Genomic DNA, 27,432 nt, shown 5'->3' with positions numbered 1-27,432 from the left:
AAGAAAAAACATATAAATACCCGAGGGTTGGTAGTTGATTGAGCCTATCCTATATGAGTTGGATGCTTGAATGAGAGAAGGTTAGTAATTTGATGCAAGGTAAAATTGAGTAAAATTTTTTGTCTTACATTGTTGATTAAAATTTCTAGACCTTAACTTCTATTTTTTGGGTTTTGAAAATTTGCAATGACCCTAATGATGGTAAAAGAAAGTGTGAAGCATTCTGGCCCATATTCACGATTGCACATCAGAGGGGCAAATATGTTTGACCTTTAATGTGGAAGGAATGAAGTATCTAAAAGAGCGTATGAGGTCTATTTGGAACAACATTATGCAGATCGCAACCTGATTGAAAGGTTGAAGAAGGTGTTTGAATCCAACATCCTCCACAACTTACAAAATCTGTTTGTTTCTTATATTCAATTTTTTCCTATTTCCTGTATTTTGACATGCAGCTTGGATATGAGCATCTCTGCTGCTTGCACTGCATAAAACCTCGGGATCACAATTTTGCAACTACTTGTGCATATCGTGTCCCACGCACCTTTGAAAAGTTGTTGTAATAAAGTATGTACTTTGTGGATGGTTGTGCAAATGGGAAATAATTATTTTCCTATATGAGTCTGATTTTTTCAATCTTGAAAGATATGACTTTGTCGTCTTTCTGAATTTTCAAAGTATTAGAAGCCTTTGTTTGTGACACTTTAGCTGGTATACATGGCTTGCTTTTTCGAGGCTATAAAGAATATTATTAGACTTCATGAAATAATTGTATGTTTCTTTATTGTGTGTCCTTATGACTTCATTGTAGTAATATCAATTACAGTTACATGTTCTAAAAATAATAATATTTTCATGCTCCTTTGTATCTACCGTATTTTCATGTTATATTTTCTTATGAAAAATTATATTTATTATTCTCCGTGCAACGCACGGGTACGAATACTAGTATTGCTGAATAGTAAAACAGTCGCAGTTGCCAGGTTAAACATTCTACTAAAATTTATTCTTAAACGATAGTTCTTATAACTGTAGTTGCGAACCAAACACTTTTAACATTTATATTTGTAAATTATGGGTTATTTGCTATGTCATTTACTACCTTTGTAATATTGGTATGGTGTTAACCTTGGGATAGATGCCTGTTAGATTGGAGACCAGAAGATTGTTTACCGTTGTTGAAATCAGGGATTATATGGGTCAAAATTTACCTTTGGCATGGTCAAAGCATGTTAACATTAAGGAGGCACTTTGTGGACTGCCACGTGTTGTTAGTACGACTTCGATAAAGACGTGCCTGAGGTCGCAGTCGAAGTGATTCCTTAAGAGATAAAGGGTGTGGCCAAGAGTCAGTGAAGACCAAGGTCCAGAAGTCACCGCAGATCAGGGCCGAGGTCGAATATTTTAGATAGAGTTATAATGGCTTGTTTTAGCTTGTACATGATACCCCATAATGGAAAAGTGGCGACGACACTAAAAGCAAGGTCTTAATTTTCGGGCAAATGCTCTGATTGCCAATGCTAATTTTATTAAGTGAGGATACCTGGTTTCAGTATCTAACAATGTTTTGCCCATAATAAATTAGAAATTGTGTACTTTTATCTTCCCATACAAATACAACATTTAGTGCAACTTCGGATACCGCCACAGTTGTTTGCCTTCTAGGAGCTTGGCCACCAATGGTGGGTTTGTCAAATTGCTCTTCACATTCTTTAATGCTTTTTGTCATTCTAGTGTCCACTCGAAATTCTTTTATATTTTTAGTACTGAGAAAAATTTGTGCCACCGTTTCCAATGACCGGGATATGAATCTACTGAGGACTGATATCTTGCATATTAATCTTTGCACTTTCTCTGAAAATCATAAATGACATTCAAAAATCATAGAACTGGAGCAATGTAGTCATAAAACTTGATAGGCCAAGGCATATGATAGGGTAGCCTAGTGATGTCTTTATTAGATAATGGGCAAACTAGGCTTTTTAGCATTGGGCAGAGTTGATCCATAAGCACATGTCATGTAACTAGTACTATGCTATTGTTAATGTGCAGAGGCATGGTTTTTCCGCTCGGACTCTCCGAAAATATGGCAGGATATGTGTTGGATCCTCCAAAAGTAGTGCATTTTTTAAGGATCCGACACAGGCGCGACTGCATTTTGGAGAGTCCGTTTTTCTAAGTCTAAAAATGAATTAAGAAAAAGAAACTCCATCTCACCTTCATTATTTATTATCAGTGTTGCGAACCTGTATATAATGTTGGACAATAACTATAGAGAACCTCATAATATTCTCCGGTGGAAGGAGGAGAACCATCAAATTAGTGATGAATATCTTGGCCGCCGATGAGGCTATATCTGGACAGTTAGTAAACAAGACAAAGAGTTACTTCTTATTGGATCCTGGTACTTTAGACAGTAAGGGTGTCAGTATTGCTGGATGGATTGGAAGGAAACAATAAATCTTCCTAATTAAGTATTTAAGTTGTCCATTTTTTTGTTGAAAGACAAAGGATCGCATACTACTCAGAGATGATTAGCAAATAAGTAGAAGGATAAGAGGTTGGCCCTCAAGATTGTTATCTCGAGGAGGTAATACTAGCTTGATTAGACATATCCTTCTTGCCTTTCTTGTGCATTTGATATCAACCTTGCGACCTTCTAAGGGTGTTCTAGTTCAAATTGAGAATTTTCTTGCCAAGTTTTTCTGGATTTATGGCACCAATAGACACCACTAGGCTTCATGATCTAATTTCTGTTATCCATACGAAGAGGGAGTGCTAATTTCAAGAGTTTACATGATACTTGTAAAACATTCTCTTCCTAGTTCCTACATATGGTGAATCTTAAAGAACTGGTAATTCTTTGTGGATACTCAGTTATCAAAGTAGTTATATTTCTGGTGGAATCTGAGAGTTATGAACACAATGGCTTCTTTTATAACCAAGGTGTTGTCCCAAGTTGTAATGTGGGAATTGTAGAGGTCTAAGATGCAGTAAATACGGATCTGAGCTCCCTTCTATTATCCAAAGATCTACAACTATGATTTCCTTCAATCTCTTGGTATATAGTTAAACAGATACTTGGCCAGCTATAGGTGAAAACAGCATGGAAAAGCTACAACACATTATTGATCATCTTATTAATCACAGAATGCGCAAAATGGTTAAATGGACCAAACCTCCTCCTTTGTACTTAATAGTGGCAAAATGGTTAAAAGAAAATAGTTATCCACCCATATTATCCATTAAAGAATGGGATGGATAATGAACTTTTTAAAAACGGATCAAATATGGATAAGAACCATATTATCCACTTAGAAAACGGATAACCAAGTGGATAACTAATGAGTTTAACATTTACATTTGTAAAGCCTCAAATTGGGGGTTCCTCAAGTTTGAGAGACTTGTAATTCTCCCAAAAGTGATCGTATTTAAAAAAACATGGATAATATGATTATCCATATTATCCGTCGGTTAACCCATTTTTTATCCATATTAAATATGGGTCGGGTTGGATAATTTACCCATTTTTTGTATTACCCGTTTTCGATCCATCCATATCCTACCCGACCTGTCCGTTTGCCACCCTCATTTGTACTACAAGCAAAACAGTAGAAAGATCTTGTGGGGGTAGGGATTGCAATGGAACCTTTATCATTGTATACTCATTCTGCTTAGGCTTAGGGACTAGCAGTTGGGCAGGACAAGTCATGTTCTTGGGGTTACATTTAGGGGTGGCAAATGGACGGGTTGGGCTAAATTTAGGCGGGTCAAGATGAGTTAGGTCAATAAATAGGTCATTGTCCAACCCAGCCCAAAGTATACTTGGGCTAAGATGGGTTGGGTCACGATGAGCTAAACAATGGGTCATAACCCGACCCGTTCAACTTGACCCGTGTTTTAGAAACATGCTCATCTTGCATAAAAAAATTCTTTACCTTAAAATGTGTAAGTTGAAAAAAATTTTGCGGGTGGGGGTGGGGGATAGTTGGGGCGGGTGGGTGGTGCAGAAAAATGAAAAAATAAAAAATAAAAAAAAGTAAAAAGAAAATGTTTTGAGGGGTTTGGGGGGGGGGGTAGGGGTGTGATGGTGAAGAAAAATAAAAAAATAGAGAATTGAAAATACAAAAAAAAAATTGAGAGGGGGAGGGGCAGGGTGGGTGGGTGGTGCAGAAGAACAAAAGAACAGAATTTTTTTTTAATAAAAAAAAGTAAAATTGGGGTAACTAAGTAAATTTCTACATAAGTTGGGTTGAAATACCTTTTGTTTTGAGTGCGTTTCATGGGTTGTATTTGGGCTGCTTAATCGTTTCATGGGTTGTATTTAGGCTTCTTAATGAGTGAGAATGAGCTATAAAAAATAATGGGTTAACTTGGGCTCCGCCCAAATTGACCTCTGAGCTAAAGTAGAAATGGCGTGGAGTAGCCACTATTTAAGACGATATTTATTTTTTATCCAGCAATTCTAATGTTGAGCAAAAATAGCCACTACTCTATTAAAATTAATATGAGAAGACATTTTTACCCTTTCTTCCTTTGCTTTTCTTCCCAAACCTATTACATACTTACGTTGTAACTGACGCAGCCTGAAGCGTCCCCATTATGTCAAAACAATTTGGGAGAAATAAGCGCTAAAATTATTATTTTAATTTTTTAGTAGCTACTATTCTTTCGTTGTATCATCAACAACATCAACTAATATAAATAATATGACACAGACAAAGGCTCTAAATTTGGAGAAAAGAGAACATGAATATTAATGTTCTTGCAGATTTGATGAAGAGATTTTTTTTTTCAATCAAAGCCACGGTGATTTCGTTCATACTATACGAGTAAACAAAGATTAACGGTTCAAACAATCAAGGCTCTTGATATCACATGTAAGCATAAACTTTAATTCATACCAGGAATCTTGAACAAGATAATCTTACATATAAGTTCAAAAGTTAAGGATATGTAGTCCTGAAGTCTTGAACTTAGAGTTACAAGTTCAAAAGTTAAGGAAAGGCGGTCCTTAATTTACAGTTACAAGTTCAAAAGTTAAGGACATGTAGTCCTTAACTTACAGTTATAAGTTCAAAAATTAAGGACAATATATCCTTAACTTAGACTTACAAGTTCAAAAGTTAAGGACAGACAGTCCTTAACTTACAATTACAAGTTCAAAAGTTAAGGACACTTGGTCCTGAAGTTTGAGTTCCAAGTTTAAAAGTTAATGACACTTTGTCCTTAACTTACAGTTACAAGATCAAAAGTTAAGGACAATAGGTCCTTAACTTTGACTTACAAGTTCAAAAGTTAAGGACATTTTTTCCTCAACTTTGACTTACAAGTACAAAAGTTAAGGTCACTTGGTCCTGAAGTTTGAGTTCGAAGTTCAAAAGTTAAGGACACTTGGTCCTGAAGTAAGTTACAAGTTCAAAAGTTAAGGACATGTAGTCCTGAAGTCCTGAACTTAGAGTTACAAGTTCAAAAGTTAAGGATATGTAGTCCTGAAGTCCTGAACTTAGAGTTCCAAGTTCAAAAGTTAAGGACATGTAGTCCTGAACTTAGAGTTCCAAGTTCAAAAGTTAAGGACATGTAGTCCTGAAGTTAAGTTCAAAAGTTAAGGACATGAACAGAAGGGTATTTTCGTCCGGACAGTTAAAGTTTATTAAAGCAGTGGCTAAAGACTAAAGACATTTTAAACAGTGGCTTAAAAGTAAATACATATGTTATTAGTGGCTAACCGTGCACTTCCCCGCTGCGCTAAAATGTTTGTAGCCCAACCCATTAAACTCTGGGCGAGTTGGGCGGGTTGAATAAGTTTGGGCTCAAATTGTCACCCCTAGTTACATCATTGCATAACAAGAGGATTGATTACAATAGTGGCTGAAGCTGATTTGAAGGTGTTTGTGTCTGCTGTCAATGAGGAATCAAGTACACCATAGAGGCTACTTCAAACCGCGGACAAAATCAAGCAGATTGTGAGCGAAAAAGGAGCAATGATTAAGCATTGCGACAGGAAAGGGAACAAAGTCGCAGATAGACTAGCGTCCATAAGTCATATCCATCTGCGGCATATAGTATTTCAGACTTTTCTGGATTACCATGACAAATAAGAGGGCTGCTTCAACTGGATAGATGAGAAATGGGTTCTTGTAGAATCAGACAAATTAAAGCTTCTAAGATACAATCTGAGCCACCTTGAGATGTTTCTTTAGCTAGTAGTCTGAGTAGAAGTCTTTTTTGTTTTCAGCATTATTTGACATCTAGTCACAGAGCTTATGTCCCCCTTTCCCAAATGTATCATATCATCCAGAAGTTAATTGCATATACAACACTAGGGGTTGTTTGGTAGGGTGTATAAGAATAATGCGGAATAAGGTGTATTAGTAATGCATGGATTAATAATGCATGAGTTAGTAGTGCAAGCATTAGTTATGCAAATATTATTTCTTATCTACTGTTTGGTGTGGTGTATTAAAATTATAATGCATTGCATAATTTTTAAGAAAAATAGTTGCTTATAAAAATGCTCTCCATATTCTGTAGCTTTAAGGGACTTTAAGGATAATTTTAAATGCATGCATTAAAGCCTTGGTATTACTAATGCCATGGTTTTCTATGCATTACTTATGCATAGGATAATGCCAAGTATGATGTATAACTAATACAAGTATTAGTTATACACAAGTTGAAAAAATATATCAAACAGGGTATTAATAATGCATAAAGCTAATGCTTGCATTATTTTTTCTAATACCTCCTACCAAACGACCCCTTACACACATAACCAAACATCACACATTACCAAACTCCTGTCTTTTTTTTTAGAATAACTGACCTTACTAAGCTCATGGAATATAGGAAATCCAACATATATCTGTACAACATTTATAATGATCCTATATTTATAAAATACTAGGATCTACTTGAACATAACAATGACGCCGGAGGCTGACTAAGTCATTACTGGATATTTATTGATTCAGACAGCATCATAGTATCCTCCAACTGTGATTTGTGCTCTGCTTATAGGAACTCCTCTCGTTGCTGATATTGCTTCATTCAATTTGCTTGCGTGGCGAACTACTTGCTTCATCCTCTGCAACCGCACATAACATATTATTTAGATTAGATCAACAATCAAAATCAATAGTAACACCTTATCTTTATATTATTTTCCATTTCGCAAACTAAACTCGTTCCAAAATAGTTGATATTTAAAAAAAAAATTCTGTTATCAAAATGAAATCAAAATGAAATGTGATTTGACTTAAAAAATTCTGTCAACATTGACTGTCAAAATTTGTCTCACCTTATCATCAGAAAAGATCTGGAACCGAAGCATCTGATTCTGCTGATTTTGCTTATGTTTTTGGCGATTACCAATGAAGCTGATGCAAATGGTAGCAGCAGCAGCAACCCCAAATGAGCAAATAGCACCAATCCCAGTCAAGCTCCAGTTCAATAGGTTTAATCCACCTCTGTTATCTTCATGAATTATCTCAGCTTCCATCTCCATTTTCTTGATCACTATATCTTTGTCAATTTCAATAACTTCACTTTTCTCCTCAAATGGAAAAGGGTACTCTTGATCAATTTGTGGCACAAAGGTCTTGTTACTTGACTTGGGTGACTCTACTTTCATGTCTCGTGTAAGTCTACTTTCAGTATCCTTCATTTTCTTGAAGAAAACTTGTGACAGTACTTGATCTGTTTCCATCATAGCTGCTGGAGCTTTGATCTTTTCAGAAATGGTTGATGGTAATATGTTGATCTCAAAAGGAACTTGAGTAGTGATGACTTCTTTAGAAACCTCATCATCATCATCATCATCATCATTATCATCATGTGTTTTCTGGATTCTTGGCTTTAGTTGAATTGAGAGTGGGATAAGTTGTTTTGGCACTCTAGGGTGGACTGTTGAGTCGACAAATTGACAAGGATTTGGAGTTGAACAACTAAAGTAATCATGGAAAACTCTATTGGAATCAGAAATAAATTTTCTTGAGAAAATCTTGTTGCCACCATCATCATGGATTTGAAGAAACCCATCCTCAGGAAGAACCTCCCACTCTTCAAGATCCATTTCTGTTGTTCACGTGAAAAGAAAAGGGGTAGGAATAGTGGGGTTGAAATAAAAATTTGTATTTATACGAGTATTAGTTATGGAGATCTAATTCTTTGGTGATGAATTATTGGAGTCAAGAAAGAGTGGTGGCTTTCATGAAGTTTAATTAGTGTGGAATTGCTATGAGATGTTGAGGGTGGTGTCTTGTTGGTCATGTAGGTGGAAGCTTATCCTTCAAGCTACACTGTGACAAACTAAGGGATGGTCCACATAGAGAGAAGCCCCCTTTAGTTGGACTACTGGATATTTTTTCAATATTTAAATGAACTATTTTATTATAATTTGATTACTTTAATGTCACTTTGGATAAAATTGAACCATAGTATTCACCAACTTTGGACTAAAATAATGCCTCTCAAAGTCCTTTAGTTGAATTCCTTCTTGTCTAATGTTCGGAGAGGAAGATAAAGGTGGTTTTGAGCTCCAAAATGGCAAATTTTAGGAGTTCCATACTTTTAACATTTATCATTTTCCTTATTTATTTAAGGGAAAAATGAAAAAAAAAATGCAGTTTCTTGCTGGAGTTTTCTTGGAATATATAAGTCTAAACTTGACAAAGTAAAACAAGTTTCAAGTCTTTCTCTGCTCCAAACCCAGCCCCCTCTCTCCAATGAAAGTTGAAGATTCAACTCTATACAAGTGTCCATTATTAGGTACTTTGACTGCCTTAAATACCCTAGGAAATAAGGTGACCCTAAAGCCTCAACATTTATATACAAAGGGGCCCTGGCCTATCTTCATTTAAATTTATACTCCTTCCATTTCTTTATCTGAATTAGTAAAAGGATAAAGATTTTGTGGGTCATAATATTTGTAAGGTCATAATGGCTTCTTTATTAAGGGTAAATAAAAAATTTAAAGTCGAACTATTTTTAAATATAAAATTATAATTTTTTTGAAACGGACTAATAAAAAAATATATCTTATAAATTTAAATAGATTGAGTAATATTATTCCTTTTTAAGTTTCAACAAAAAATGAAAGAAATTTATATTTTGGCCTAGCGATCCCAGCAAATAAAACAGGTAAAATTATGAGAGACCAAAATTAAGTTTAGCAGAGACAACAAATGTTAGGTGATTTATTTGCACCGACTTAAGTTTTAGTGGGTGAATTAATCGATAATTGTGCTAATAGAAAATACTCTCTCAGTCCCATTTTACGCGATCTTATTTGATGAGATGTAGAATTTAAGAAAGAAAGAAAGAAAAAAAAAGCTTTGAAGTTTCTGATCTGAAACAAGTCATAAATATTTATATGGTTATAAATTATCTCATTAAAAATAAAATAAATATTTTATGATAAAATTATATTTCAATATATAAAAAATATTATTGTTTAGAATATATTTTAAAAAAAATATATTGCATAAATTGAGATAAATGAAGTAACAATACTCTTCGTAATAAAAAAAAATGAAATAGAATTACTTGATTACAAATTTCTTTAGAAAGCTTTAGGAGCAATAGTGGACATCCACAATTAATTATATTTATAACAATATGAAATTAATCCCATTGCACTCAAAAGAAACTGCTAGAATCCTTTGTGTCATCTTACAAACAGGTCCAAATCAAGATGGTTGCATATTCTTTCTTACAAGAGCTAGCAAAGGGACATTAAGTGAAAGGTGGCCAGCTAATAAACGTGGAGCTAAGGCTAAAGAGAACGTTCAGTGACGCATGGCTACTGTGCATTGGACCACCTTATAGCAATTTCTACCTAATTGATTGGAAGGTGAAAGGGATTTTCATGAAGATGAAAAAGTGATAACACAGAAAAGTCTCAACCCTTCAGTTGCCTAGTTGGTTTGGAAGGTGGTCAGATTGACGTGAGATCGAATCCCCTTCAATATTTTTTGGGTTGAGCATATCGCACAAGGCTAGTGTAGTATGATTTACATTTTTTGTGTGGTTTGTAGGCTATTGCATACGGGGAGTTTACTAGTGCGCACAAAGTGCTCACCACAAAGTACTCACTTAAAGGGCAAAGGCTGTGACAAAGATTGTAGCGATTGAGGATCTCCCTCTTGCCAGAAAAAACCACAGAAAAGTCTCTATGAACTAACTTTTATATTTCTTTTTCATTTCTCTTACATTTTTCTTTGAAACGGTAATATTTCGGCTAGCTTTTAGTTATATTAATTAAAATACCAGTAAGATCTCTATATTTTTAATAAATATTTTGAGTTTGAGTCTTGAAATTGAAAAAAAATCTTAACAGTGATTGTTCAAGAAATTATACTGGATAGACTTTTTCTAAATTATAGTTTATATATTGACCTCGTTAAGCAACATTTTGGGAAATAGCTTCGCGCCAGAATTTTAAGCATGTTGATCGCCACAATTTTGAAGCATAGGAAATTCTAGCGATCACCAGATTTTCCATCTACAATGATCACCATATGATGTTAAGGAAAATTTTGCCCAACATGCATTAAAATTCTTGCGCAGAGAGCTTTTCTTCTAAAACTTCTACTGCTGCTGGTGTTCCGTCATATTTATGTTTTAATGTGTCCCTCACTATTGGGTTCTCCGCGGTGCGAATTCGAATTAATGGAGTCCAATGCTAATATCGAACACCAGATGGAGAAACAAAAAATATTGACTAAAATATGAAATGCCTATTTTTTTCTATAAAAATCACCTTAATCTTTTTCTTTACGATGTTGGGATTTAAATCTTAGACTTCCATGATCTATTTTAGCTTCAGTGATAGAATGTCTTTTTTCTCTAACTCAACCTTTTTATATTATTCAGTTGGCTTTATCTATTCAAAGTTCTAAGAAATTGAGCTAATATTACTTTGAAATAAAAGACATCTGTTCATAGTCTCCAATTTTTTTTTATGTTTCTATTATTCGGTTTAACACATCTCTATCACAATCAAACTATGAGGCATGAGGAGATTCAAAGCAAGATTGCGACATTTTCCAATATAATCGAGCCAATAAATAAGAGTAACCAAAGATTTTTTGGTAAACCGGTGAACCAAATGACCACGATAAAATATGAACCATTTATTTCTGAAGCTTTTTTTGACAGCATTTGAAAAGAGTATTGCACCATACAATTCGATTACGCCATGAATCAATTTGGAACAGAGGAGCAAGTTGATTAAAATATGCCCACATAGTGGAGTGGATGAGAAGTCAGAGCATTAAGCTCTTTGAAGAAATTAAATTTAAGTATTGATTTATTCAAGGTCAACGTCTGTTTTTTTTTCTTTCTCTTTTACCCAAAAAAAGAAACATATAGTTGAGCTTATCCACAAAAGTCACCTTCTGGATTAGCAAAGTAATCATTTCATAGTGTGTCATACAAAGTCGCAGACAACAAATATGTTTCATCTTCTGTCACACACACGATGACACGAAGTAGCAACGAAAAACTAATTCTATATCATGAGTCTTCACTACTAATACACAAGGGGTTGGGATCAAACCATTTTTTGCTGTCTATTTTACAAGAGAAATCTCCAATGCCACGATTGATATTCACCATTTTTCTTCTATTCCAACCCCACAAATCCCGTTTCATAGACTTACAACAACAACTGGTTCCATTGTGCATTTAAGTAGAACACGATTTGCAAATGCTGTAAGCAAGATTTACACTCTAACCTTCTTACTAGCCATTCTTCCGTAGCCCTGGATGCCTCGGTCCACAAGTTAAACAGCAGAAAATCTATAAAGGATGCATACTCTTACTGACAAACACCACAGGACACAAATTAAAGGGGAAGACCAGCATGATCTATAGATTCTCATTAAACGTCCAGGTCTCCTTTTGGCTTCTCTATCTCCCTTCGCTTTACTTCAAACCGGGGAGGTTTTCTTTTTAGTAACCTCAGAATTCCAACCCCTCCTCACAGCAACTATATACACAGTCAGAGATCTTTCTAAGCGCGACTATCTAGAAGTTGATGATTCACCTAGGGAGACAGAAGCCAAAGATGAAGCCCACACGCGTGCACTCCTTGCACCATGGTGCAAGTTCCTGATCTTGCATTGTCTTAGCTTTGTCCAAAGCCCCTTCATATCTATCGTCTGAACAATCCGCCTCAAGATTTGGCCAGTTTCACCGAAGATGTCTAAATTTGGATTGGGTCTGTACCTCGTCCAAAAAGCTTTGATATGGTACATGAGTCTTTGGGCAACAATCCATATTACTCTTAAACAAAGGAATGCTACAGCAAATGACAAGTAAGGTTCTCGACTTAACATTTCATTGAGCGGCAAGGAGAGCTTGGACTCCGTTGCAAATCTTTTTTTCCTTAACACACCAGATTGATCAACATCAACAAACTGAATTGGTTCAAGTCCTGCATTCAAGACAACCAGAAGAGGAAATTAGACGTGGTAGGCAGGTCAAAGAAGCAGCTATAGAAGATTTTCACTTCAGTAGACATGGCGAAAAGAAGCTATTAACTGATCTCCTTGGACCCCAAAATTCCTCTTAATCTATATCTTGGAGAACATACATTGGTTCTCAGAATCATATCTACATGCCAAAATTAATTACTCCTTTATAAAGTTTTCTGGCAATTAGTTGAGAGAGGGAAAAGATTTTCACTTCTCCTAAATATGAGGAAATTTTATTCTACCTAGATTCAAGCGTGTATGACTTATACGGATAAGCCTTAACTATAACTAACCCCAATTTGGCCCAAAACCCCGATACTAATTTTTGCTTATTTAAGACAAGTACCTGTAGTTCTCCGGTAAAATTTTGAAAGTGAATCAAGATCTTTGGAATCATGAAACCACATCCTTGACGTTTGGTTAAAAATTAGTATCGCAGGCATGCTATGTATGCCATATCTTGAGAACAAGCTGCAACATGGATCATTAAAAAGCAGTTTAGTTAATAAAAGAAATTGCAAATATGTACCACTATCCATCCATGAATGATTTTGTTCTTGGAAAACTTAAGTGTTTCCCTGTGTTGGCCTGTTTTGAATATTTTCATGTTATTGAAAAAGAGGAAACTTCATTCCTCGTCTTTAAAAGAAATAAATGCTTCTCCAGACACACTACCCCCAGCAGATTTAGCAGTGAAACCACAAGATTCCCATCATATCAGAAGCAAAGATTTCACAATCATACTCCATTCCAGCAATTATGACAGCACGCTTTCTTTTTGACAAAGAAGAGTATTCTCTCACCTCGGCATGGCTGAAGATTGCTCAATGGCTAGGTGTTCAATTTGAGGATACATAGAACTTAAGGCTTCAAACATGAAATGAATTCTCCTTGAGAACGGGCACCAGGAAGCATAGAACAACGCTGAAGTATATGTACTCCATTGCCTGGAGGTCAGGGCTCTGTCAATGAAGTCTCCACTAACCTTAAAGTGACAAAGACATGAAAGGAGTACGTATTTAATCACTGTACTAGAGGAAAACTTAAAAGAGAACCATTGAAACATTAAGGCGAACATTCAAACTTGAGCAAGATAACCATAGGCTCATTTTCTACGTTGAAATCCAATAATAATAACTCCAATGAAGACAATGAATCAATTCAAAGAATGTGACAACTTTACAGAATCAGTTGCAAGCACACTAAGATGTTCTTTTTCCTTTCTGATCAGTACATTTAGATGCATCAATTATTCTACTCTGCGCAGCAAGGGGCTGCAAGAGAGAACGTGTTGCCCACATATTTCATGTGCAATGTGTGAAAAGTCCATGTGAAATTCAAGGTATTTCAACCTTAAAATACACGAGTATTAATCTGTCATTTTTACTGGATTAAAATGATCACCTCACTTGTGCAATACACATTAACTGCGCCAATTATCTTTGGAAATTTAAGGAATCAAACCAAGAATCCAGACTGAAACAAACCAGTGCGCTTCGAGGGTAGAAGTATAGCTTTAGAGATTTAAAATAAAAATGACTTATTACTTAGCTCGCTGGTGTAAAAGGTACGATGAACGTAGATTGAAAGACATTATTAGCTCTATACTAAACTGATACTCTTGTAATGGCAGATCCTTTTGTATTGACCAGCACAATCTTAGTGCTTGATTGAGCAAACAAAAAGTAAAACTCATGCCCATAAAACAATAAAGTTAAAGTTTTCCCCAGGGATCAAATAGTGTCTGGATAGAGAAACCCAGGTATGTGCAAATTTTTCTGAACAAGTTTAAATGGTTGAAGCTCAGAGTTTTATCATTGCATTGATAGCCTATAGAGTCAAACTTCATTCTTGCAATGAATATCAGAAATTTTTTCAGATGATGGTGCAAGACAAACAAGGGACTGATCCAACCTACCTGATTATTCAAGAAGAATTGACAAGAAGAAGACTACCACCAATGAGTTAAGGGACAGCTAGTTTGCTAAAAGTGTGACCACAGGAAGGGCAGAGGGGTTGGGAAAACTTCTCAAAGAACAGTTCAATTGAGATGTGAAACGAGACTCTGACATTCTTACCAGCTACTTCTTATATAATTGTCAAAATCAAAAATTAGTATCAACTTTATGGTATGTCATTTTAATTCAGTATGGCAAAGATACAGTATGATATTAGGGTAAACAACATCAATTAAACATCTGGCTTTTCAAATTTCAGCAGCAAGAGAATACGCTAGTTGTATGCAGAAATAATCCATTAACAGATCCCCCAGAGATTTATAGAGGTTGACGGTCAAAGGAGAAACCAAGATGTTGGAACTTGGTTTCATAAGAAGGCTATTCATGAATAATCATGGAGAGCATTTGCCAATCACTGGAGCAGCATAATCCTAGTTAACGGTCAATGCTGGATGCTTAAAATCTAGTATGAGATTCAAGCTTCCAGATGTTGACTAATAAACTATAAACTGGTGTTTCCTGTGTACCTTCTATTTCAAATTCCAATCATGTCCCCCCAACCCCAACCCCCCCCCCCACACCACCCATGGAACCATTCTAAGTTCTAACATCAGTGACTTTGTGATGACCCAAAAGGTCATCACTTGTTTTAAAAGTCAATTCTGTGTTCCGAGGCCTTGAAAACCTCCTCTTGTCTCAGCTCGATTTGCGTGCGCAGTCCGGGCATATATCTAGAACGCTTTTATGTGAAAATTTGAGGAAAATGCTAATTTTGCCTTTAAAATTGAATTTAAGTTGACTTCGGTCAACATTTTGGGTAAACGGACCCGGACCCGTGATTTGACGGTCCCGGAGGGTCTGTAGAAAAATATGGGACTTGGGCGTATGCCCGGAATTGAATTCCGAGGTCCCAAACCCGAGAAATGAATTTTTGAAAGAAATTGTTTAATTGTAATTATAAAAGTTTTTGGAAATTTAAAGATGTTTGAATTTGATGGTATCGGGCCCGTATTTTGGTTCTGAAGCCCGATACAGGTCTAATATGGTATTAAGTTGTGCCTGTAAAATTTGGTAAGAAACGGAATTCATATGACGTGAATCAGACTCTCGGTTGTGAAATTTGAAACTTAAGTTCTTGAGATTTTTCTTTGATTTTGATGCTAAACTCGTAGTTCAAGGTGTTATTTTGGCGATTTGATCGCACGAGTAAGTCCGTATGATGTTTTTAGGGTTGTGTGCATGTTTGGTTTGGAGCCCCGAGGGCTCGAGTGAGTTGCGGATAGGCTTCAGGGTGTTTTTGACTTGGAAAAATCTGGTATAGCTGCTATAGCTGGTGTCTGTGGCACTATGCTTCGCGATCGCGTAGTCACTCTCGCGACCGCGTAGTCACTCTCGCGATGGGAAAGCTGGGCTGGGGAGGATTTTACCCTACGCGAACGCGAGACCAAGGTCACGAACGTGGAGCATTGGGGGGGACTGCTCTACGCGAACACGACCGGTCAACCGCGAACGCATAGCTTTAGGATGGGCTGGTCAGGGAACCTAGGGAAACCTACGCGAACGCGACCCCTTTATCGCGAACGCGAGGCAGGGCTGGGCTAAGCCTTCGCGAACGCGTAGCTTTTCCCGCGATTCGCGTAAGTCCTCAAATGGCAGCTCTTCGCGAACGCGACAGTGCTCACGCGAACACGATGAACACTGTCGCCCAACACTTAAAACAGAGGCAGAACGGGAAATAAGCCATATTTTCATATCTCCTTCCATAGAATCAGACCTTAGGCGATTTTTGAAGAGCAAATTCAACCCCAAATCATAGGTATGTGTTCTTGAACTCATTTCCTTCATTTTCCATCAACACCCATTAAATTTCTAGGCCAAAATCTTGTTCTTCAAGGGTAGAAATTAGGTATTTTAGGAGAATTGGAGATTTTACAAATTTAGGGATTTAGACCTCGATTTGGGGTCGGATTCCGAAACTAGTTGCATATTTGGGCTTAGGGTGAATGGATATTCGGGTTTTGGTCCGAACCTCGAGTTTTGACCAAGCGGACCCAAGGTCGATTTTTGGGTTTTTGGGGAAAATGTTGGGAAAGCTATTAATTAAGCATTGGGTATGAGATTTTTTAGCATTTATTGATGTTAATAAGTTAATATTGGCTAGATACAATTGAATTGGAAGTGGAATCAAAAGGGAAAGCGATAGTTGAGGCTTGATTTGTGGCCGTGAAATCGAGGTAAGTGTTTGGTCTAACCTTAGCTTGAGGGAATAGGTGTTGTGTCTTATTTGTTATGTGTTCGTGTAGTGTACGACGTATAGGTGTGGTGACGAGTATCTATACGTTGGTGTCAAGCATGCCTGTGAGTCTTAAATTGTAATCGTTGTGATTCTTGATAAGTACTATAAATGCCTAAATTGTTGATTACCCATGTTGAATAAGACGTATGATCATTTTTAGTAGTATTTGTCTATTGTTGAGCATTGGCTCTGGTTGAGGTTCATTTGTGAAGTTAATTGTTGGAACAAGATTGGTTATAGCTGATTCCCTTGCCGGGACGTATTTAATTCTTACTGTTGATTCCCTTGCCGGGATGTATTTATTCTTATTGTTAATTCCCTTGCCGGGATGTTGATTGTTACTATTGTTTGGGTGAGGAAAGAGTGATAAAGCACGAAAGGTGATGCCGTGTACATTCACACTTATGCATATGGTGAGGAAAAAGTGATAAAGCACGAAAGGTGATGCCGTGCACATTTATATTGATATTGATGCATATGGTGAGGAAGAGAGATAAAGCACGAAGGGTGATGCCGTGCACATTTCTAATATCCATTTGGTGAGGAAGAGTGATAAAGCACGAAGGGTGATGTCGTGCACATTTTCTTTATTGGTTGCATAGTGAGGATTGAGAGTAAAAGCACGAAGGGTGATGCTGTGCATTCTTTGCCTACTTGTTGTGATTTCTTGTTGCTATTGATTCAAGCGCCTTAATTGTTTCATCCCGCTATTTCCGTGTTTCCTTATGTTGTTATCCCCCAAAGCATGTTGCCCCTTCCTGTTACTTCTGATTAGCTTCTATTACTGTTATTCTGTTAGATATTGTTTAACTGCAGGTTATGTTGTTTGTTGTGTCCTAGCATCGTCACTACTTCGCCGAGGTTAGGCTCGACACTTACTCAGTAAGTAGGATCGGTTGTACTGATACTACACTCTGCACTCTTTTGTGCAGATCCCGGTACTGGAGCATATGAACCTTAGCTAGGGGTTGCTGCCTTCAGTCCATCGGAGACCCGAGGTAGTCCTGCAAGCGTCCGCAGGCCTTGACGTCCCCTTCCTATCTTGTTTCTTTCTGTTCTTTCCTATTTCAGAGACAGACATGTATTTTCTTTGTTCAGATCCTATTTGTAGTATTCTTAGATAGTCCGTGAGATTGTGACACCAGTTCTGGGTGGATTATTATTATGAATTCGTATTGGTATTAGCTTAAATGTTAAATTATGTCCTTCCGTACTTTTAATTCCGCTGTATACTTGCATTGATTTGGTAAATTGTTAAATATAAAGGTAAAAAGGGTGAATAATCAATAATGTTGGCTTGCCTAGCGGGTTCAATATTAGACGCCATCACGATCACGACGGTGGGCAATACGGGTCGTGACAGACTTAGTGCAAGACACAGTTGCACTATCACCGCCAAACTGTTGAAAGTCTCCATCCAAAATCTAAAACAGATTTACAAAACGCCAACTTTTTAAACTTCCTGACAATACTTTTGAAATCAAAGATATTACTAGCAATTAAAAATACAACCCTCTTAGATTTTTTAACCATTTGTTGAGATCATATGCATCTTTAAGATTTTAGCAACACCTACTATCTAGAAAGAAGGACAAAACATAATAAGGATCTACCCTAAGCCTTTCTTGACAGGCTTAGTATCTACATATATCTTCCAAGATAAGTGCCTGAGGGCAGAGAGAAATGAATAAAACTTAGGTAAATATGCTCACCACAGAAACGTTTAAAAAAAACAAAATTTCATACAGAAATAACCATATTAAGAATCAAGTGACATGAAAAAAAATTCTAAAATAACTTTCAAGAGAAAAAAAACTGTTATCATAAATAAATTCAGAATTTCTTAAATCTATATTTCCCAGTTTGTTAAGTTAAAAAGTTTCAAGCTTTATGAGTTATTACCCAAAAATCAATGCAGAAAACAAGAGAAAACCCACATAATTGCGAAAATCAACAGAGAACCAAAAATTGCATAAAAGGGAAAAGGCAGAAAGAAACACCAAATACACACACAAGAAATTTGCAACAGAAAAATACCAAAAATCTAAACCAGCAAGAAATGATAAGCTGACCTGAAGAGGGGATTGGAAAGAAAAAGAGAGAGGACATTGAGAACGAAGAGCTAACAGGAATGGAGGAGGTACTGACGCATCGCATGGTGAAAAAGATATGAAACAACAAATGCAGAAGAACAATACTATTCCACAAACCCTTTTCCTCAATTCCTCCATTTTTCAACAGCTTCAAATACAAAAATTCCACAAAGGAAAAGGAAGATAACAACACAAATAGGCCTTTGATTTCTTCGTCAAACCTATCTGTTTCTCTCTCTTCAGAAAAAAAGGATGTTTCTCTCTTTATATCTATTGTATAAATCTATTTGAGGTATCTATAAGTCGTTCTTCGCCTATGGATTCTATATTTCCCATCCATCCATAATAAATAGTAGCAGAAGGGACCTTCATGACGCATTTCTCAATTCTGACTTGCTAGGCGGATCATGGATGTTAATTTTTATTATTAATTTAACTGAACTAATTAGATTATTACAGCTCGAACGGGCTGTATTTTTTTTATGGATAGGATGTTTTTTGGGTTTCCATTTTATTTAGGCAGAATAGGTCCGACCTCCCTTAACTTGGTAATTTTTATTTAGTTCATCGTTAAATTTGGCAATTTCATAGCCTCCACCCCTAGATGCATAATTTATTTATTTTTGGTTTCTCATTCGGTGTTCGGTACCCATATTGGAGCCCGACTATATCCGAATTCGCGCTGCGTAGGGCTCCATTTGAGGGAAACGCTCTCTACCAAGGATCTTTCCATACTCAGGGCTCGAACCCGAAACCTTTAGTTAAGGGAGGAACAGTCTCATCAATTGCACCACATCCTTTTATGGTGGATGCATAATTTATGGGAATATGACACAAGCACTGTCACATGAATTTTCTTGACCATGTGGCATTATATATATCGTTTTAAGTCCACCAACTAGTTAAATGTGCCAAAATCTGTATAAAATAAATTTAAAACAATATTATTTTGACTATAATTTTTTATTTGGCTAAAGATAATGATATTTTAATCTAATTACTTTTACATATTTGGTAAAAAAAAGAAGGAATACATAGTTAGAACATATAATCATTGCATCTCAAAGAAGCACGTTGATTGAATTCCATATAATTGGCTTAATAAAAATTTCAGAGAAGGGTCATATTTACCCTTCTACTATTGAAAATAAGTTAAATTTATCCCTTGTTTCAGTTTGCTTATAAATCCACCCCTACCGTTATACTTTAAATTTATTTATACCCCTCATCCGTTAAATCTCTCATCCCAGCCTTAAAAAGCATGCCGTCATTGGACGAAAAGACGCGCCCCATTTTAAACAAATAACCTGCCCGACCCAGCTTCTAAATCCAAGCCCCTATAGACCAAAAAACTCCCTAAATTAAATTCCTCTCCCTCTAACAGAAAGTGGGCAAAAACTAAGGTTATTCAATACACTAATTGGGTCCATTGAAAAGCTTTCTCTCCCACATGCTTTGTATATATTGTTGTAGAAAAGAGCAGAAGAACTGAGTGTGCATTAGAAAATAATTAAAATTCTTTGGATTGAACACGGGTTCGAGCCGGAGGAAGCATCTACTAATGCTTGCATTAAGGTAGGTTATCTACATCACACCCCTTGGGTACGGCCCTTTCTCGAACCCTGCATGAACGCAAAATACCTTGTGCACTGAAATTCCCTCTTTGGATTGAACACGTTAATTCTATAAACAAGGCTTGGAAAAAATGAAAAAAACAATATAAGCAAAAAGAGTCTGCGACTGCCTTATCCGTGACTCGTGAGTACTGACCAGCTTCAAGTCTTGGCATTTTAATACTTGAATTGTTAGTTGAAATGGATAATCGTTAGACTAAATAGTGCTAATAAAGAAAGAAGAAGAAAACAGTAAAGGAAAAAGGCGAGAAGCAGCAAAGAAAAGAATATTGGAATTTGGAATGAGGGAAAAAGGTAATTTATTCATTACAGAAAAGGAATATTGTTTTTGGTTGATGGGGTTGGGTTAAGTAGGTGGGTTAGGCGTGTTATTCATTTAAAAATGAGTGGGTCTTTTTGTCCCATGATGACATGCCACGTGGATTTTTAAGGTTGGGATTGTGGAATTAACGGATGAGGGTAAAAGTAAACATAAAGTATAACGATAGGGATGAATTTATTAGCAAACTAAAACGAGGGGTAAATATAGCTTACTTCTAATTGTAGAGAGATAAATATGGCCCTTTTCAGTAAAATTTTTAGCTAAGAATAGTAAAACTTCAACCAAATATTTGCCAATTTGATTCGAAAAAAATACATAATTTAAATAAATAGTCATTGCATGAAAATAAAAATAAAAATACACAATACTTTTTTCTTTTTGTAGAAAATATACCATTTGAATTTTATTACTTTTTTTAAATCTTCTTTTTAATTGGCTAGAATATATAAAGTTTCAACTAGCCTTTATAAGTTTGGACTGGAAAAAAAAAGATACGAAATAGATAGTTGAAGATATATTCATTGTTTTTTTTTAAAAAGTACAATTGAAAAAAAATATGCAATTTATATTAAGAAGAAACAACAAGAAATACAGTTGGAACAAATAAATCATTATATTTGATTATATGACAATTAATATTAGAAAAATACCTCACTTGGAAGCTCATTTCTTTTATTTTTCTTTCCTCCCACGCGCCTAAGAGTGAGTGTATTCACGCTCTTTGCCTCATCAGCATTTAGGAGGGTCGAGACGATCAAATTTTCAAGTTCGGGGGTATTAAAGAACACGTAAAATTTAAGGGGAACTAAATAGAAGTTGCCAAGTCGAGGGGCTCCCGAACATTTCTGCCTTTTAATTATAATCTGAACATTCCAAGCTCGTCACTGCTTTCAACCTGGGGTTAGGCTTGCTACTTATTGAGTACATAGGGTGATCATACTCGTATTATACTCTGCACTTCATGCGCATATTCAGGTGTTGCTGATCTTGGTAGTTTCTCATGAGCCAGATCCGGATTAGCTGGGAGATTTCGAGATAACATTGTTATCCCATTCGCAGGCCTTGAAGTCCCCTCTTTTATCTTATGTGCTTACTTCTCAGTCTTTCAAACAGTATTGTATTTTATTCAAACTTTGTATTTAGTATTCTATAGAGCTCATGCATTCAGTGACACTAGATTTTGGATAGATTTATTTGTATGACATTTTAACTTCAGTTATTTATACTATTTCACTTTTGAGGCTATTTCTTATCATTATTGAAGTTTATTTTCATATATTTAGTATTAACTTGCCTAGCAAATGATGTTAGGCGCCATCATGGCTTCGGTGGGAGTTTGGATCGTGACAAGCTGGTATTAGAGCACTAGGTTGCATAGGTCTCACGAGTCATGAGCAGACCTAGTAGAATCTAACGGATCGGTACGGAGACATCTGTACTTACCTTCGAGAGGCTATAAGGATACATTAATCTTTCCTAGATAATAAAGGATGGTGATGCCATAATCCTTCAATAGCTCCAACCATCTCTGCTACCTCACATTTAAATCTTTTTGTTTAAACATATGCTGGAGACTCCGGATCCGTATACACTTCACAAGACATGCCATATAAGTAATGCCTCCAAATCTTGAGTGTGTAACAATAGATGCTAACTCCAAATCATGCATTAGATAATTCTTCTCATGGGGCTTCAACTGGCGCGATCCGTAGGTATCACGACCCAAACCGATGGGCCGACGAGTGCCCGAGTCCTACCTGTCGAACACCCTTAAGCATGTGACTAAGATATAAAGATGAATAACATCTGCTGAATTATGAGAATAACATGCGTGAGGAAAACCTGTACAAAAGACATATATACATATATGTGCGAAATACGTAGGGCAAGCCGACAAGACTGCTATAGATAACTATAATCCAAAATTTGAAGCCGACAAGGCCACATACTATCCAAATATACATAACTGTCTACAGACCTCTAACAAAATATACAATTGTACAAGGGCGGGACTGGGCCCCGTCATACCCATATATGTATACAAACATATCGTACCAAAATCCAAGTAGCTCCGGATCAAATGGAACACACCAACTCTCCCTGATCAAGGATCCTAAGAAGGGGGACCGTCAGCTTGTCTACATGCACTTGAGGGCATGAAACATAGGCCCTGGGAAATAGGGCATTAGTACGAACAATGTATTGAGTATGTAAGGCATGAAGATCAGTACATAAGAGACATAGATGAAACATGGAATAAAGAATTTCGTCTGTAAGTCTAAATAACTTTGTAAATTCTGAAACATTTATAATGTCATGATGTTCGTATACATATCGTATCATGCATAGGTATAGGTGTACATAATAAGCCTCTGAGGGTATCCCATCATATCATCTCGGCCACTGTGGGCAATATCATCAACATATACTAGCTGATCAGGTGGTGGTGTGTATATAACGCCGTAACCTTTTCCCATATCCCATATACATATAAGTACATATATATATATATATATATATATATATATATATATATATATATATATATATATATATATATATATATATATATATATATATATATATATATATATATACACACACACACACACACACACACACACACACACACACACACAATAAATGAAATGCATAAAAATATGTTACTAAGATCAATATACCTTTCGGATAAACTTTATCAACTACGTAATTTTTTGGGACCCATGAACAGAAGATGTGATAATAAGATACATGGGAATTCAAGAACATAGACACCTCTAATACTCCTATTGTTGGCCCAAGAACAGGTGAAGCTTTGAAGATTGGCAAAAGAACGCAGTCATGGACCAGGTCCATCTTGTGAAGCACAGTTATGATCAACCTATACATGTGAGATGCACGTGAAGGAGATAAGTCCTACTGATCAAGCAGCAATATCTCCTGATCTGATCGAAAATGTTGCATATTAGATAAGGGGAGAAAGTCTCCTTATATGAAGAGAACACAATCTAGGATGAAGATAGTGTTAGGGTTTGAGAGCATCATGAACTCTTCCACGATAAAAGACCAGAAATTGAGTCCCAATCAAACTCTGATTACTAACCTATTAAATGTCAGTGTTGTTCTCTTTTACATGTAATGCACTTGATAATATGTTAGATTTATGTAATTTGGTGACTGTTTATGCCCCAGCTTGACTATGTTTTACGGTTATAGGACAGTTAAATGATGATAAATTGGCTCTAATTATGAATTTCATGATTTGCAGGAGCGAGTTGCATGTATGAGGACTTAAAACTGTAATTGGAGCTAAATCGAAGCAAGAGAAACCCCTAGGAGCTGAGTACGTGGGAAGACGAGAGAAAGAAGAGCTAAAATGAAGACCTTGACTAGCGTGGCCACTAGCGCGACCGCGCTAGCCCAGGAATTCGAGGCAGAATGATAGGCCATATGCGCGGTCATTAGCGCGTCCACTAGCGCAACTGCGCTAGCCCAGTTCCGGAAAAATAAACTTCAGGGGTAAAGTTGGAAGTTCGAGGGTAAATCCACTTAACCTATAGAAGGTCCAGCTCGCCCATGAACTTTATCAAGATTTTCATAGCTTAGTTCAAGGTAAGGAGAGGCAAGAGGCAAGGAGGATAATTCAACATCGAGTTCTTCCTTTCTTCCTTTTGTGTTTTACTATTTGTGATGAATGTGACTATTGCTATGATGAACACTAGTATGAGTAGCTAAATACTAGTCTAAGGTTTTGATGGAACCTATTAAAGGATGAACTTCTTGTTATGTTAATATAGTTTGCCAGTTTAATCTCTATTTGTTCAACTATGTTCTTATTGTAGTTAATTGATAGGATCCTCAATTAGATGTGCCTATTTAGTGTGCATAACTCGGGAGAGAGTGCATATTTAGGTAATTGTTGAACAACACCACTCCTAAAGTATATGATGGATCAATAACCGAGGGTTTAAAGGCGGGATTAGGGATAACGAAGCATTGGGTGCAATCTAAAGTGAGCTGTAATAAACAAAGCCAGCTAGCATAACTTGGGAGAGTGCGTCTAATAAATTGTCGTGATTACTCGGGAGAGATTTACGGTAATTAGAGTTCTCATGATTGATATAGATGATTAGGCAATTCTATGTGAAACATAACCGGAAGGGATTCCATCAATAGGAGAAATCATAACCTTAGAACCTTCTCTTAATTATTTACAACTTAATCATAGTTAGTTTTCAGTTGCTTATTTACATTCATTCTTAGTTAGTAGAAACATCCTCAATTGTTATTCAGAACGTTTGGGAAGTTGATTACGTAGAATTTCGTAAGTCTAACGAGAGTAATTGATAGGTTAATTCCTTGTGGGTTCGACTCTGGGCTAAATACTCAGATTATATTTGCAACGTCCGCGTGTCCTTTTTATAAGGCATAGTTGGGCGTGATCAAATTTTGACGCCGTTGTCGGGACTTAACGGTGTTATCAATTACAATTGAAAGAAATACAAAAATTCTTAGTGTATTCAAATTTCTCTATACCTAATTTATACATTGAAATTTTAACATTTATTGAATTGGTTGTTCAGATGCATGCCTAGAAACTCATCGATCACTGGTGAAGTATTTGAAGCATTATCAGATCCCGAAAAAGTTTTCAAGGCCTTGAATCGGGCCAACCGGAAAAATAAACAATAACAAACAACTAAACAATTCGAACCAGACATGGGGGATAACATAGTAAACCCAACAGCGCTAGTAGCTCTAGTGGCACCTCTTGTGCCAGAGGCTATGCTATGACTGGGCACAACCCACATCAGAGAACTTGGCCACCGCGATTTTAGTCCCGCAAATACAGGCTAAATCGTTTCAAATCACGAATAACATGCTGCACTTATTGCGGAACAAGGGACTATTTTCAGGGTCACAAATCGAAGATCCTCAACAACACTTGAAGAATTTCCTGTCAATCTGCAAAACTCAAAGGCATCCCAACGTAACTCAGGAAGTAATCAAGTTGTTGTTGTTTCCATTCTTAGTGACAGGAGCTGCCAAACTTCGCTAACTTATTCCCCATAAATTCCATAGCAACTTGGGAGGAGTTAGTCAAGCAATTTGTGAACAAGTTTCAGCCGCCCAACAAGACTGCTCAACAAATCGATAAAATATTGAGTTTCAAACAGAGGCCAATGGAGACACTGCAAGAAACATGGGAACGATTCAAAGGGATGTTGGTTATATGTCCACACCACGGTATTCCAGATCAGATGTTGGGGCAGCGGTTCTATATGGGTTTGGAAGATGGCGTGAAAGGTAATGTTGATGCTTCAGCTGGTGGAGCATTTTTGAGCAAAACATGGAGAGAAAGTCAAAGTCTGCTTGATAAAATGACACAGAATTCAGGGTGGACGACCAGGAATGCACCTATCACTCCAGTGGTTCATTCAGTGCCCTTGGATCCATCCAACACTCTTGCTGAAAATATGGTCACGTTAATGACACAGATGAGTATACTCACTAAAAAGGTGGAAGAGTTAGGGCAGAAGCAACAGGTACACATTGTAGATACTACCAATGGGGGCTTATGCACATCTTGCATTAGTCAGCCAATTGGTAACCAGTGGAATGCAGAAAATGATCATCATCACTACCCTGAGGACATGAATTATGTGTCTAATTATGGAGTCCAGAGACAGGGTGGTCAAAATTGGGCCCAACAAAATCAGCCGTACATGCCAGTCCAGCCATAGTTCAATAATGGAAACATGGGAGGTATAAGACCCCCTAATAATATGGCACCTTATCAAAGTCCTCAAGGATACAATAATCAAAATCAGCAGTAGGGGTATAATCCTCCTCAGCAGTAGCATGGTGGATGGTAGGAAGATGGGTTTGCTAGACTCGAGGCAATGATGCAGCAGGTTATTTGGTCTAATGCAAAAATCAGTGAAAGAGTATATGCACATGATTCAACTATCAAGAATATTGAAGTGCAGATGGGCTAGATTTCGATGTCTCTAAACAATCATCCTCATGGGACATTGCCTACAGACACTCAAATAAATTCAAAAGATCAAGGCCCGAAGCAGCTGATGGTAGTGAGTCTATGTAATGGTAGAGATTTAGACTTGGAGCAAGAGAGGGCTCGAGAAAGTAGATAGGCTGAAACACTTGTACCAGTGCCCATTGAGCTAGATGAGTCAACGAAACTGACCGAGGTGACAGTACAACCTGCCCAGGAAGAACATAACATACAGATCGAGGCTGAGAAAGAAGCTGAAGACAGCTTGGGAACCGGTAGTTGAGGTGTTAGCTAAAAAAATAGCCAGATCATTGGGAAGAAGAGACCCTCCGCACTATTCCCACAGAGACTGGCCAAGTACCAAAAAGAGGAACAATACAAGAATTTTTTGGATATGCTAAAACAAATCCAGGTAAATATTCCATTGATAGATGCTTTGAAGAAGATGCCTGGTTATACAAAAATGATGAAGGACTTGATGTACCGAAAGTTTGATTTCTTTCGAGTTTCACAGCCACGGTCTAGGTACGACAAAGCTCCCTAGGGCCCCGTTGGGTCCCTAGCCAATACCAGCACCCAAACATTTACCAAAAAATGTTGGATAAGCGCAGTGTGGAATTACCAGCCTTGTGCA

At 36.8% G+C, this 27,432-nt stretch overlaps 2 protein-coding genes across 2 annotated transcripts; both read right to left on the bottom strand.

Annotated features, from left to right (window-relative positions):
* Positions 1-6,708: 6,708 nt before the first annotated feature.
* On the bottom strand, positions 6,709-8,312 carry LOC107780707 (uncharacterized). The gene is made up of 2 exons (XM_016601282.2): positions 7,301-8,312; positions 6,709-7,087 (listed from the first exon to the last, which is right to left on the bottom strand). The coding sequence occupies exons 1-2, from the start codon at positions 8,072-8,074 to the stop codon at positions 6,971-6,973; spliced, it is 891 nt and encodes a 296-aa protein (XP_016456768.1). The 5' UTR covers positions 8,075-8,312; the 3' UTR covers positions 6,709-6,970.
* Positions 8,313-11,384: 3,072 nt separating this feature from the next.
* On the bottom strand, positions 11,385-19,347 carry LOC107780708 (5'-adenylylsulfate reductase-like 5). The gene is made up of 4 exons (XM_075254669.1): positions 18,806-19,347; positions 13,283-13,464; positions 12,826-12,950; positions 11,385-12,439 (listed from the first exon to the last, which is right to left on the bottom strand). The coding sequence occupies exons 1-4, from the start codon at positions 18,962-18,964 to the stop codon at positions 12,027-12,029; spliced, it is 879 nt and encodes a 292-aa protein (XP_075110770.1). The 5' UTR covers positions 18,965-19,347; the 3' UTR covers positions 11,385-12,026.
* Between the last annotated feature and the right edge of the window lie 8,085 nt (positions 19,348-27,432).

Source organism: Nicotiana tabacum, chromosome 6 (assembly GCF_000715075.1).
Source record: "Nicotiana tabacum cultivar K326 chromosome 6, ASM71507v2, whole genome shotgun sequence".
Lineage (NCBI taxonomy): Eukaryota > Viridiplantae > Streptophyta > Magnoliopsida > Solanales > Solanaceae > Nicotiana > Nicotiana tabacum.
This window is presented reverse-complemented; position numbering and strand designations above follow the sequence as displayed.

What these genes read in the sequence shown, in the direction of transcription:
- LOC107780707 (XM_016601282.2), bottom strand. Translation starts at nt 8,074, where the DNA reads ATGGATCTTGAAGAGTGGGAGGTTCTTCCTGAGGATGGGTTTCTTCAA. An exon ending in AGATCTTTTCTGATGATAAG is followed by an intron (nt 7,088 to 7,300) that starts GTGAGACAAATT and finishes GTGCGGTTGCAG; the next exon opens with AGGATGAAGCAAGTAGTTCG.
- LOC107780708 (XM_075254669.1), bottom strand. Translation starts at nt 18,964, where the DNA reads ATGGAGGAATTGAGGAAAAGGGTTTGTGGAATAGTATTGTTCTTCTGC. An exon ending in CTTTCCAATCCCCTCTTCAG is followed by an intron (nt 13,465 to 18,805) that starts GTCAGCTTATCA and finishes TGTCACTTTAAG; the next exon opens with GTTAGTGGAGACTTCATTGA. An exon ending in ATTTTACCGGAGAACTACAG is followed by an intron (nt 12,440 to 12,825) that starts GTACTTGTCTTA and finishes TCTTGAATGCAG; the next exon opens with GACTTGAACCAATTCAGTTT.